Source organism: Aegilops tauschii, chromosome 1 (genome assembly GCF_002575655.3).
Source record: "Aegilops tauschii subsp. strangulata cultivar AL8/78 chromosome 1, Aet v6.0, whole genome shotgun sequence".
Lineage (NCBI taxonomy): Eukaryota > Viridiplantae > Streptophyta > Magnoliopsida > Poales > Poaceae > Aegilops > Aegilops tauschii.
This window is the reverse complement of record NC_053035.3, coordinates 342,192,718-342,203,714: the sequence shown is the minus strand read 5'-3', so window position 1 is coordinate 342,203,714 and position 10,997 is coordinate 342,192,718. Positions and strand designations below refer to the sequence as shown.

The following is a 10,997-nucleotide window of genomic DNA, read 5'->3' as shown; positions in this document are numbered from 1 at the left end:
CTTGCTCTATCGATAAGTGTCCTGCTTTTCCTACAACATCTTTCATGATTCCAGTTTCTTTGGTAATTTGTGTTGCAAATGCCATGATACATTTATTTAGTCTGATATATTAGTACTAGTGTATAGAAAGCCCGTGCTGTGCTGGAGGCATTTTGTGCCGTTAGTACGACTTGCCCTTTGTACTGGGAATTTCCTATACATACATAATTTCTTTCTTTCGATACAAGTATCTGCTTCAGGTTATTTGGAATGTAAACCTCGAATAGTTGAATCTAGCTTCCTGAATGTGCATCGCAATCATAGGGCAATTGTTTTGGATTGCTCCTTAGGGTTGTGAGATTAAACTATGTCCTTAGCATGTGTGTTGTTTGTGCTCCATTGCTGTCTATCTGCCGGGCACTGTAGATGCAAACGTGAGGGTGAGTCTATCCTGGCGCACAAGGAGAGCCAGTGTTCGGGGCCAGGACGACTGAATTGGTGAGATGGATTCCAGATCTGAGTTTCTTAGAGCATCTCTAGTTCATCCCCTGTAACTTAATTATCCATTCTATCCCCTATCCTTTTTTTGTGTGGAATTAAACCTTCATCTTCTAACCTATCTCCTGAAACTTAATCCCCTGAAAAATTCCTTTCCTTCAAAAGTTTGTACGCAAATCCTAGTTCGAATGTGCGTCCCTAGATCTTGGCTTTCATAACATATTAATTTGAGACTTAATCTAGGTTACATATAAAATTCGTTGTTGCATAATAAGAACTGTTGTTGCTGATCTAGGGTACATATTACTACTAAGAACATAGACTACAGCCATGGAAGGCGAGGAGACAAAACACAGGGTTCTCAAACTGCGTAACGACCATCACCAGACACCTTCGTTGCGTGGCCATGATCCCAAAACTGGCAGGACCGAATCCCCCACCATTAATTGGCGCCTAGAGAGTCGGCAAGTGGATTGCGTGACCTGGCGAAGGCATACATTACGCCCTGGATGCCCACGCGTTGGGAAGTAGCCCAGGCCAATACGACGTCCAATATCTTGAAATCCAAAATCTACACTGGAGACACCGCGAGCAATCAAGACGATGACTTCATGAAGAAAAACGACATCATGACATTGTCGCCATCTGGTTCAAAGAACTGGGCCTAGGGTTTTCCCTAGTGCTCAAAGAGGGGCACAGATAGAGGTCATGACAAACCCTCCATGAAGGAAGGCGACACCGGCAGGTGTCGACGCTGCCAGCATCGGCAAAACCGTTTAGGGATTTAGCCCTGGCCTATGTCTGAGCAATTCCACAACGTGTGTACTAGGATCCAAATACGAGGAAATCAGTCTGCCGCCGCAAGAAGGGGAGCTGCGCCCGCCACCGAAGACAAAGGTGGCAACTGGCGCCACCAGACATGCGAACTTCGGAACTAACGGGAGAAGCACAAGGCATAGGTGTGGACGGGGTTGGGGGCATGGAGGGGCGGAGAGGACGGTGCAGGGGATGCGACGGCGATCGGCGACGCAGACAAGCCAAGATCTAGGGACGCACATCCGATATGTCAGGGCTGAACCTGTGAGAATGCCGGCGAGCAAAGGAAGCTGGAGGGGAACGCAGCTTGCCGAGCACCGGACCAGAGCCGCACCGACAAAGGACGCCGACTAGCCACGGACACCGGAGGAGACGTAGGCCGCACTGGCAGCAGCACATTCTTGCCCCTCAAGCCCTGGAAGCCCAGATCGAGCCCATCCACCGGAGAGGTAAGTTTTAAGGGATCAAAAGCTATGTTTTGAGGAATTAAAGGTACATGAGAAAGTCTAGTCATGTGTGCTAATTTCCTTAAACAATTTTGTTAGTGGATTAAATGTTTTTAGGGGAAAGGCTAGAGCCTAGAGATGTTCTTGATAGCAGAGACCGATCGAACCGACCTTCTGCCGCTGGCTTCTGCACTCCGAACCCACGCACACGTGAGTAAATTGCTGAAAGCCACCACATTTGTGGCAAGGATACTGCAAAACTACCGCTTTTGTTAAAAATCACGAAAAACCACCACCTTCACGGCAAGTGAGTAACAAATTGCACTAAATCAGACTTGAGCCGTGACTAACAACAAAACTGACAGGTGGGACCCGTCTGTCCGGGCTGATATGGCGAAGACTAGTCCTAGTCGGTGTTTGACTTGCTGAGGTGGACAGGGGCCCACCTGTAAGCCACCTCTTATCTCCTTCCTCCCCACATTTTTCTCTCCCTCACCGCCGGCCCTCTCCGGCGAGACGGATCCGTCGCCGGCCGTGGTCAAGTCTGGGGCCGCAGCTGGTCCTGCCCCGGGCAGAGGCAGAGGACACTATCGCCGTTGCCAGCCGCGGTCGAGCCTGTGGTGGCTACGTCCCGTCCAGCCTAGGCCGAGGCAGAGGCCGTCGTCGCCATTGTCGGTCGCGGTTGAGCCTGAGGCCGCCGTCCGTCCCACTCCCGAACAAGGTAGATGCCTCGCTGCAGCTAGCGCTCGACCACGCTCCTCTCCTCCCAATGGTGAGCAAGGCGTACAAGCGGCCCTGTGCGGCGGCGACTTTGACTCCGGCGGTGTGGCGAACAACTGGATCTAGAGCGCGGGGAGGCGGGGAGGTCGAGGGCAGGGTAGGAGACCGCCGCCAGAGCCGGCCACATCACATTCATACACCGACGAATCGATATGCCCCGGCCAGGTCAACGATTGAGCAACGTCGCTGGCGGGAACAGATTGAGTGGTGTCGCTGGCGGGACTGCCTCCGGCAGCTCGGGCTCCCAGCAAGGCTCGCGCGCCGCCGGCATGGGTACCTCGACGGGAGGGACGCTCGCCGGAGCAGGAGCGGCGCTGCTCGCCAGCTCGGGCTCCGGGCTCGTGCGCCGCCAGCATGGCTACCTCGACGGGAGGGGCACTCGCCGGAGCTTGAGCGGATCTACTCGCTGTTGACCTCGCATGGCTACCTCGCCAGACACCAGGAGTCTGGGGTGTCGCCGCCGGGGTAGGGCCGAAGTCAACGGGGGGAGAGAGAGGGGAAAAGAGATGTAAGCATGAAGAAAGAAGTGTGTGGCTGACATGTGGGACCCGGTCCACCTCAGCAGGTCAACACATTAGTCTTTGCCACATCAGCCCGATCGACAGACAGGCCCACCCGTCAGTTTTGCTGTTAGACGCTGCTTAGTTTTGAATTAGTGCAATTTGTTACTCACTTGCCGCGGAAGTGATGGTTTTTCATGATTTTTGACAAAAGCGATAGTTTTGCAGTATCCTTGCCACAAATGTGGTGGCTTTCAGCAATTTACTCCGCGCACTTCGGTGCACCAACATATCGCCACTCGCCAGGTCTTGCGGAGTCTGTATCGCAAGCGGCTCGACCTTCGTCAGATCGGATATAATGGTCGAATTCCTTCTCAATGTCTTGCTAGTTAAGGTAATTGGTTCGTAGCTAGGTCCAGACTCCTTGAGTCCAGACACCGCCAGCGACATGGCCAAGGATGACGGCGCAGTGACGACGATCGCCTCCCGGGTCGCCTCCATCTGCGCCGTCATCGACCACGCCGTTGCATCGGAAACCCTGAGCGCCAGGCGAGTCGCCGCCATCTCCGCCATGATCCACGACGTCGCCTCCGCCGCGGAGGAGGGGGCGACGAGAAGCACCGGGAAGCGGCGGCGCATGGGCAGCTCACGCAGCTACCAGGAGACGCGCAGGATCGGCGAGGGCCGCTTCGGCGTGGTCCTCAGGGCGCGCCACCGCGCCACCGGCCAGACCGTCGCCCTCAAGGGCCTCCGCTGGACGACGCGCCACAGCCCCGGCTCCGACCAGCTCGTCAGGAAGCTCCTGCGAGAGGCCTGCTTCATGGCGGCCTGCGGCGGCCACCCCTCCGTCGTCGCTCTCCGCGGCGTCGCGCGCGTGCCCGGCACCAGCGACTACGCCATCGTCATGGAGTACGTCGGCCCGAGCCTGGACCAGGTCGTCTACGACCGCATGGCCCGCCTCGGCCGCCCGTTCACAGAGGACGAGGTGCGCGGCGTCATGCGGCAGTTGCTGGCCGGCGCGGACGCCATGCACGAGCGCCGCATCATCCACCGCGACATCAAGCCGTCCAACGTCCTCGTCGTCTACGACGGCGGCGGAGGCGATGGGGACCTCATCGTCAAGATCTGCGACTACGGGCTGGCGATGTCCATGGTCGAGCAGAACGCCGACGGCGCGTTCCTGGCCGCCGGAACGAGGTCGTACATGGCGCCCGAGATGCTGCTGGCGAAGCCGCGCTACGACACGCGCGTCGACATGTGGTCCCTGGGCTGCGTCATGGCCGAGATGCTCACCGGCGAGGTGCTCTTCGAGAGGGCGGACACCATGGCTGGCCAGCTCTACAAGATCTTCGATGTGCTCGGCGTGCCAGAAAAGAAGAAGGCGCTTAAGGCCTTCAAGTCGCCGTTCTCGTTCCTCGCCGGCGAGGTGAAGCTGTGGCGGCAAGCTCGGCGCGGTGGCAGGCTGCGCGAGCTGTTCCCGGAGAAGACGCTGTCCAAGGACGGGTTCAAGGTCTTGAAAGGGCTGCTCACGTGCAGCACCAGCAAGCGGCTGGACGCGGCCGCCGCGCTCCGGCTCCCGTGGTTCGCTGACACCGACGACGACCACGCTCCGGTAGCCGCTGCAGTTTCGAAGAGCGGTGGTGCGGCCGCGAGCATTCGCGCGCTGGCGTCGCACTCCTGGCAGATGGCTTTGTCATGCTTTGGGCGACCGGTAAGGTCGAAGGCAGTGTAAAAATCCCCGTGGGTGATTAGTGGACCGGGCCGCTGGATACTTTTGAATATTTGACTACTAATATTTGTACAAACATGTAGGTTGTCCCTTGTTCTAAAAAAATGTAGGTTGTCCCTTAAAAATGTAGGTTGGTGTTCAAAAAGCATATACACGATAAAGATAAAGTAAAATCATTTTTTCCATATTTTGGTTGCTAATATATGCACAAAAATCACACGGCAAAACAAAACTATAATCAAGCCGTTGAACTTTGATTATTAATATATGTACGAATATGCAGGTTGGTGCTCAAGAATTTGTTTAAAAAATAATATCGTAATATACGCTCCGTTCCTAAATATAAGTCTTTTTAAAGATTCCAATGGGACTACATATGGAGCAAAATGAGTGAATATACACTTTAAAATATATCTATATACATCCGTATGTAGTCTTTATTGAAATATCTAAAAAGACTTATATTTAGGAACGGAGGGAGTAGATTATACAATTACATCGCAATTAGAAATTAATTGCGCAAACTATTTTTGGAGACCGTACAAGTATTCAAAGCAAAATTCTAGGGCTTCTTTGATTCACCTAATTCAAAAGATGGTGAAATAGGAAGAAAAAAAACGCAGGATGACATTATCATGACCACTAGAATTCTACAAAAGTAAATTCGTATCAAATTAGAAGATTTTGTCAAGTGAATTCAGTTGATGGAAAGTTTTTCCAAATGTAGTGAAAATGATGGATCCTACGTATATACTATCAAACAACCCCACGAAGAAAAAATCGTATGGTTTACAACCCTCTAAAATCCGAATAGAAAATCATTTAGATCAGAGAGGTCCTTAGAACACTAGTGGCAATATACATACATGACATTTCAAATGGATCATTTTTCTAATGATGATGCCAAGGTTTGTGATATCTGAGGAACCAAAAGTACTCAACACTATCCCCGCAAAACAAAAGGCACTCAACACTATGCTACTATTATGCATGCTTCCATCCTATCTAATTAAGCAACATGATATTTGCAATTGAAGAACATGCCTGACCATGCGTCCATGCCCATCATACACTAGAGGAACATTTTCTAATATCATGCTTCCTTTTTTTGTGTGCACTATTTGCAATTGAGGAGCTACCAAGTTGTCTGCAACATGAGCAATTGTTGCACCTAATATTCACTGCAAGGATAGACAACAATCAGGAATGGGATTTCATTGCAAGTCTTCAACTGATCAACCACGTGGTACATTCATCGCTGAGTTAACTGCAGCTGTGCACAGAATTCATTCTCACACAGAGTACTACAGTAGCAAATACTAACAGATACTACATGCTCTGCTCCCAAAGAAGAAAAGCTAACACATGATAGGTACCTAACTTGTTAAAGGTCCCGAAATCGATAATTTTACATGGTTAACTAAATGTCACTTGGTGTTCCCCTAACCTTCTTTGCCATGCTTGAGCTTTACAACCATCACATGTTTTCTGCAACCATATCACCGCCCTTTCGTGGTCGTGCTTTTCTAGCTTGAAACTGAAGCGCTCAGGCGCTCCAAGGTTTCTGTGACATTTCTCATCGTCGGTCTTCGCTCGGGATTAGCATGAACGCAAGCGAGAGCGACTTTGAGTACAGCAATCATCTCACCTTCCTGTTCCGAGTCCCTCGCGAGGAAAGGGTCGAGCACATCAGCGGATGGTTTCTTATCTTGTATACAGAACTGGACCCACTGGACAAGATCCATCTGCATAGTTTCCAAGAGAGCGACGGGCGATCTACCAGTAATCATTTCGAGCAAGATCACGCCATAGGAGTAGACATCCCATTTCTGCGACGGTTTCAATGTTTTCAGCGCTTCTGGTGCTTGGTAGCATGAACCTTCTTTGCTCACAAGAGGGCTCATTGAGGAATCTGGCTGCAGACTCTGAGCCTTTTCGACGCCAATCCGATCCGATTGCGAAGAAGGTGCTGCTCCACCAGCAATGTTTGCTAGTCGCCCGAGGCCGAAATCTGAAATATACGGTTCCATGTCCTTTCCAAGAAGGACATTGTTCGGCCTCAAGTCCCCGTGTACGTACTTCTTGGGACTGAATTCATGCAAGAAAGACATCCCATTCACGACTCCTTTCATGATCTTTAGACGTGCATTCCATGTCAGTGGTGTGAATGTCATTGTCCCAGGTTTACCTGAAAGTAACAAATCAGCCAATGCAACGCTAGCCTGAAATAAATACAGAGGTTCTACATTGCAGTGAGGATGTACTCTAGTAACCTTTGCTAGCAAAGAACTACCCCCTCTGTACATAAATATAAGACAGTACATCAGAAAGAAGTAAATTACCTCTCAAAAAAGTTGTTTTTAGAAAGAAATGAATAAAGTCAAACTTTAACAGAGTACCACTGAGACAGTACTGTATCAAAACAATTTACATGGACTGAAAGAGCATTCTAGAGATATCACTTGAACTCCAGGTACTAGCTTTGTCATTAACAACAAAAATCGTATCACAAGGGGCAAAACTAATCAATGTCGAAGTACATTACATCAGTACGAGGATCCTGATCTACAAATTACTATCACTGGTCAACAGTTCTACGAAGCGACAGAAAATAATGGAAACATGATGTAAGCTAGGCATTAGAGAGCTCGATTCAGTTGATAACACATACCATGAATTGCTGAAGAGAGGCTGCCATTTGAGATGTAATCATATATCAGCAACTTCTCATCAAAGGACCAGTAGTAGGCCCTCAAGGCAACAATGTTGGCATGCCGGACCTTGCCAATGGCCTCAACCTCACTCTGAAACTCCTTAAACCTTTGCAATCCCCCCTCACCGAGTCGCCTCACCGCCATGGTGAGCCCATCCTCAAGAACTACCTTGTACACAATCCCGATCCCACTCTTCCCGAGCACAAATGCTGATGCCTTAAGCAGCTCATCGAGATCAAACCTCACTTTCTGGTCCAACAGCACGAGGTCGTGCTGCTCTGATGGAGTCTCAGGCTCGTCCCTGCTAAAACAACCAGACCTCGACTCTTTCGAGCCGGGACCCGCACCATGTCCTTTCTCCTTGGGGGAAACTTTCTTCCAATAGCAGTAGAAGAACACCAGGGCAATGATCAAGATCCCTGCGACATCACCCAGAACAATGGCCACAATGGCAGCCTTCCCCAACCCCTTGCTCCTCCCACTCCCGTTGCCCCCGGCACCGGACTCCCCATCCTTCGGAACAGACGGGTTGGACGATGGCGGCGAGCAGGGGTTCTCGAGCGGCGGCCCACACAACCCTGGGTTGCCCAAGAACGCTGTGGGGCCACGGTTGTCAAGCGCCCCATTCTGCGGAATCGGCCCTGACAAATTGTTATAGGAGAGATCAATGTAGACCTTCTCCGGCAATTTCCCCAGGCTCGCCGGAATCGGCCCGGAGAAGTCATTGTGCGATAGGTCCACCGTCCCCTCGAGCCTGGACAGGTTCCCGATGTCATCCGGGATGGCGCCGGAGAGCCGGTTGTAGGACAGATTGAGCTGCTCCAGCGCCGAGAGCTCCCGGCCGAACCCCGGCGGGATCGGGCCCGTGAGGTTGTTCCGGCCGAGGGACAGCCTGCGGAGGCGCCTGCATTTCAGGATCGACCCGGGGAGAGAGCCGTTGAGGTTGTTGGAGGAAAGGTCCAAGATTTGGAGGTAGGGGAGGTCCCCGAGCTCCGCGGGGACGGGCCCGTCGAGCTCGTTCCCGTAGAGGACGAGGCTCTGCAGCCCCGCGGCGCCGGCGAGGAGCGCGGGCGGCAGGGCGCCGTAGAGGCGGTTGCCGCGGAGGTTGAGGTGGCGGAGGGAGGCCGGGAGCGGGGACGCCGGTAGGGCGGCGACGAGGCCCTTCCTGGGAAGGGAGAGCGCGACGACCCGGCGGATGCCGGCGTCGTCGCAGGCGACGCCGTTCCAGGAGCAGGGGTCGGCATCGGAGGCGTTCCAGTCGGCGAGGGCCCCTGTGGGGTCCTGCAGGACGGCGGCCCTGAAGGAGAGCAGCGCCTGGCCGTCGGCGGTGAGCGCGTTGGTGGCGGCGGGGAGCGCGAGGGCTAGGAGGAGGAGGAGGAGCGGGAGCACGGCGGCCATGGGAGGAGGAGGAACGCGGGGCTGCGCTTTCCAGTGGGGACTGGCCGACCGGGGCACTGAGTGAGGCTCCGAGTCGTTGCGTTTATGAAGACCGGCGGCACTCATTAGAACTGGCGATGGCATTATTTTCTTGTACTACGTTGTAGTTTCGTGTTTAACTGGTTTCTCACCGGAATCCTCCTAACTGCGCTTGCTATTCTATTTCCACTTGTTTACTGGTGAGGAGCGGTGGTGACCGATGATTGCCGACAGTTGGTGAGTACGGGCAATAGTGCATTGTGTTCGAGAAAGTAACGCGGCTGCACGTGCCTGCTCAACCTAGCTAGGGCATCTTCAACGCAAATGTACATCATCATCCAGTGTCTACGGCAATGTCTGGACGCGTCGGAGGTCATTCAATCGAAGGACATGTCGTCCATCCTTCGCTGTTTGTCGAATTTTATCTTGATCAATAGTGACTTGATCATGCAAAAAAGCGTTGGATGTTCAACAAGTTTTTTACATCCTTCGAACCTGGAAATTTTGACCTCTTTTCCCCTTTCTTCTGCGCATAGCGTGCGGTGATTCTAATGTTTTAATTTCAAAAGTATTGTGCGAGCCATCGTATTGTAATTTACTAACGGTGCATGAACAACGCTTTCAATCATGATGTAGATCGCAACACGTACCACAAAGAGGAAAAGTGCTCCTTCGACATGTTACTTTCAAGCTTCGGCGTTTCATCACATGATTCATCCTTTGAACAATGCATCCGAGAGCTAGAAGCAAAGGTTACAACACAAGAGTCAGACACAAAAGCAGCGATTGCCACTTTTAAAGAAGATCAGAATGCAGTACTTTGTGCACAGAAGCAATAAATCGAAGAGCTCAAATTGAAGCAGCATCAAGAAATAGAAATTTTCAAGATGGATCGGGACAGAAAAATCCGAGCGTTTCAAAAGAAGCAATAAGAAATGGAGGCAATTCTTAGTCATCTCTTAAGGAAGTTACTGTTGATGGTGTACTATTATTCGTCGTGATACTTTCTTGCATGTCTTATTTCTCATGCTTGATAATATGTCATTTGGATACTCATTTTAATATGTGGGCCAGTGCTGTGACAGATGCCAAGTCTCATTCTTAATATAAGTTACGATGGCAATGTTAAATTTCAAAAAAAAGTAATTTAAATTCAAACTCGCCTATAAATTGAAACCATGCACAATTTGGCGCCATCTAGAACCGGTGACAGTACCGGTGCCGGAAATTGCAGCCGTCACCAGAGTCATGGCCCCACTTGTAAGCACCCACATCAGCAACGTCCAGACCCACATGTAAGCAGCCACGTCAACATATTCTAGGCCCATATGTCAGCACCATTGACTCGTCAAAACTGACAACCGACTTATTACCAACTGGTGCCTGCAAGCCAAACAGGGTTATGTAGCACTTTCGAGGAAGTATCCCAATTAGTTATCGCCCCAACGAAGAGCAGGGAAGAGTATTTATATTGGCACTTCTGTCACACATAAGGTGTCACAGTTCTTGTGTGAAGTAACTGGTTGAGCTTCTGCAAATATTGTTACTGTCCTATTGGACGAATAAACCAGAATGACAAGGATAAAATGTTTGAAGTAGCAGTGGTAAAAACTCTTAAAAGTAAATAACATAAATAAACGGGAAAGTAGAGTTGCGTTTCTTGCAATCGAGAGATTAGGCGCGGAGAGAATTCAGCTCATGGTAAGTACATAAATATATCAAGTGTGCGAGTGCGACGGTAATACCAATTACCTTGTATTATACTCATAGTATTTGATATGTGTGTTCTGTAGGCGGATCACGCTAAGGTTATGAAATTCCTCCTCGCGGGATTACATTTCATTTTATGGTCCTGCTTTGTCATTGCCACGGAGTGGTCGTCTCCACAATTAAGGTCCTTGGACCGGAACCAAGCATTAGGTTTCATGGATCACTATTATCTCATATTGTGTTCGGTCCTCATTGATATCTCCACCTGTCATATCAGAGGTCACATATTCCTAAACAATATGTGTTACCTGTGTAGGTCTTGAGATCGTGTTACATGCGCCCTTAAATTGGAAAACACGCATAGGGTTCACTACAATATAACAACTTACTGGACAAATCATAAGACTAC

General features: G+C 50.7%; 2 protein-coding genes across 2 annotated transcripts; one reads left to right on the top strand and one right to left on the bottom strand.

The window, feature by feature from the left end:
* The first annotated feature begins 3,467 nt into the window (after positions 1–3,467).
* On the top strand, positions 3,468–5,055 carry LOC109733681 (putative cyclin-dependent kinase F-2). The gene is made up of 2 exons (XM_020292905.2): positions 3,468–4,730; positions 5,032–5,055. The coding sequence occupies exons 1-2, from the start codon at positions 3,468–3,470 to the stop codon at positions 5,053–5,055; spliced, it is 1,287 nt and encodes a 428-aa protein (XP_020148494.2).
* Positions 5,056–5,940: 885 nt separating this feature from the next.
* LOC109733676 (receptor protein kinase-like protein ZAR1) lies at positions 5,941–8,979 on the bottom strand. The gene is made up of 2 exons (XM_020292901.4): positions 7,420–8,979; positions 5,941–6,936 (listed from the first exon to the last, which is right to left on the bottom strand). Exons 1-2 carry the CDS (start codon positions 8,963–8,965, stop codon positions 6,275–6,277), a joined length of 2,208 nt encoding a protein of 735 aa, XP_020148490.2. The 5' UTR covers positions 8,966–8,979; the 3' UTR covers positions 5,941–6,274.
* Positions 8,980–10,997: the final 2,018 nt, after the last annotated feature.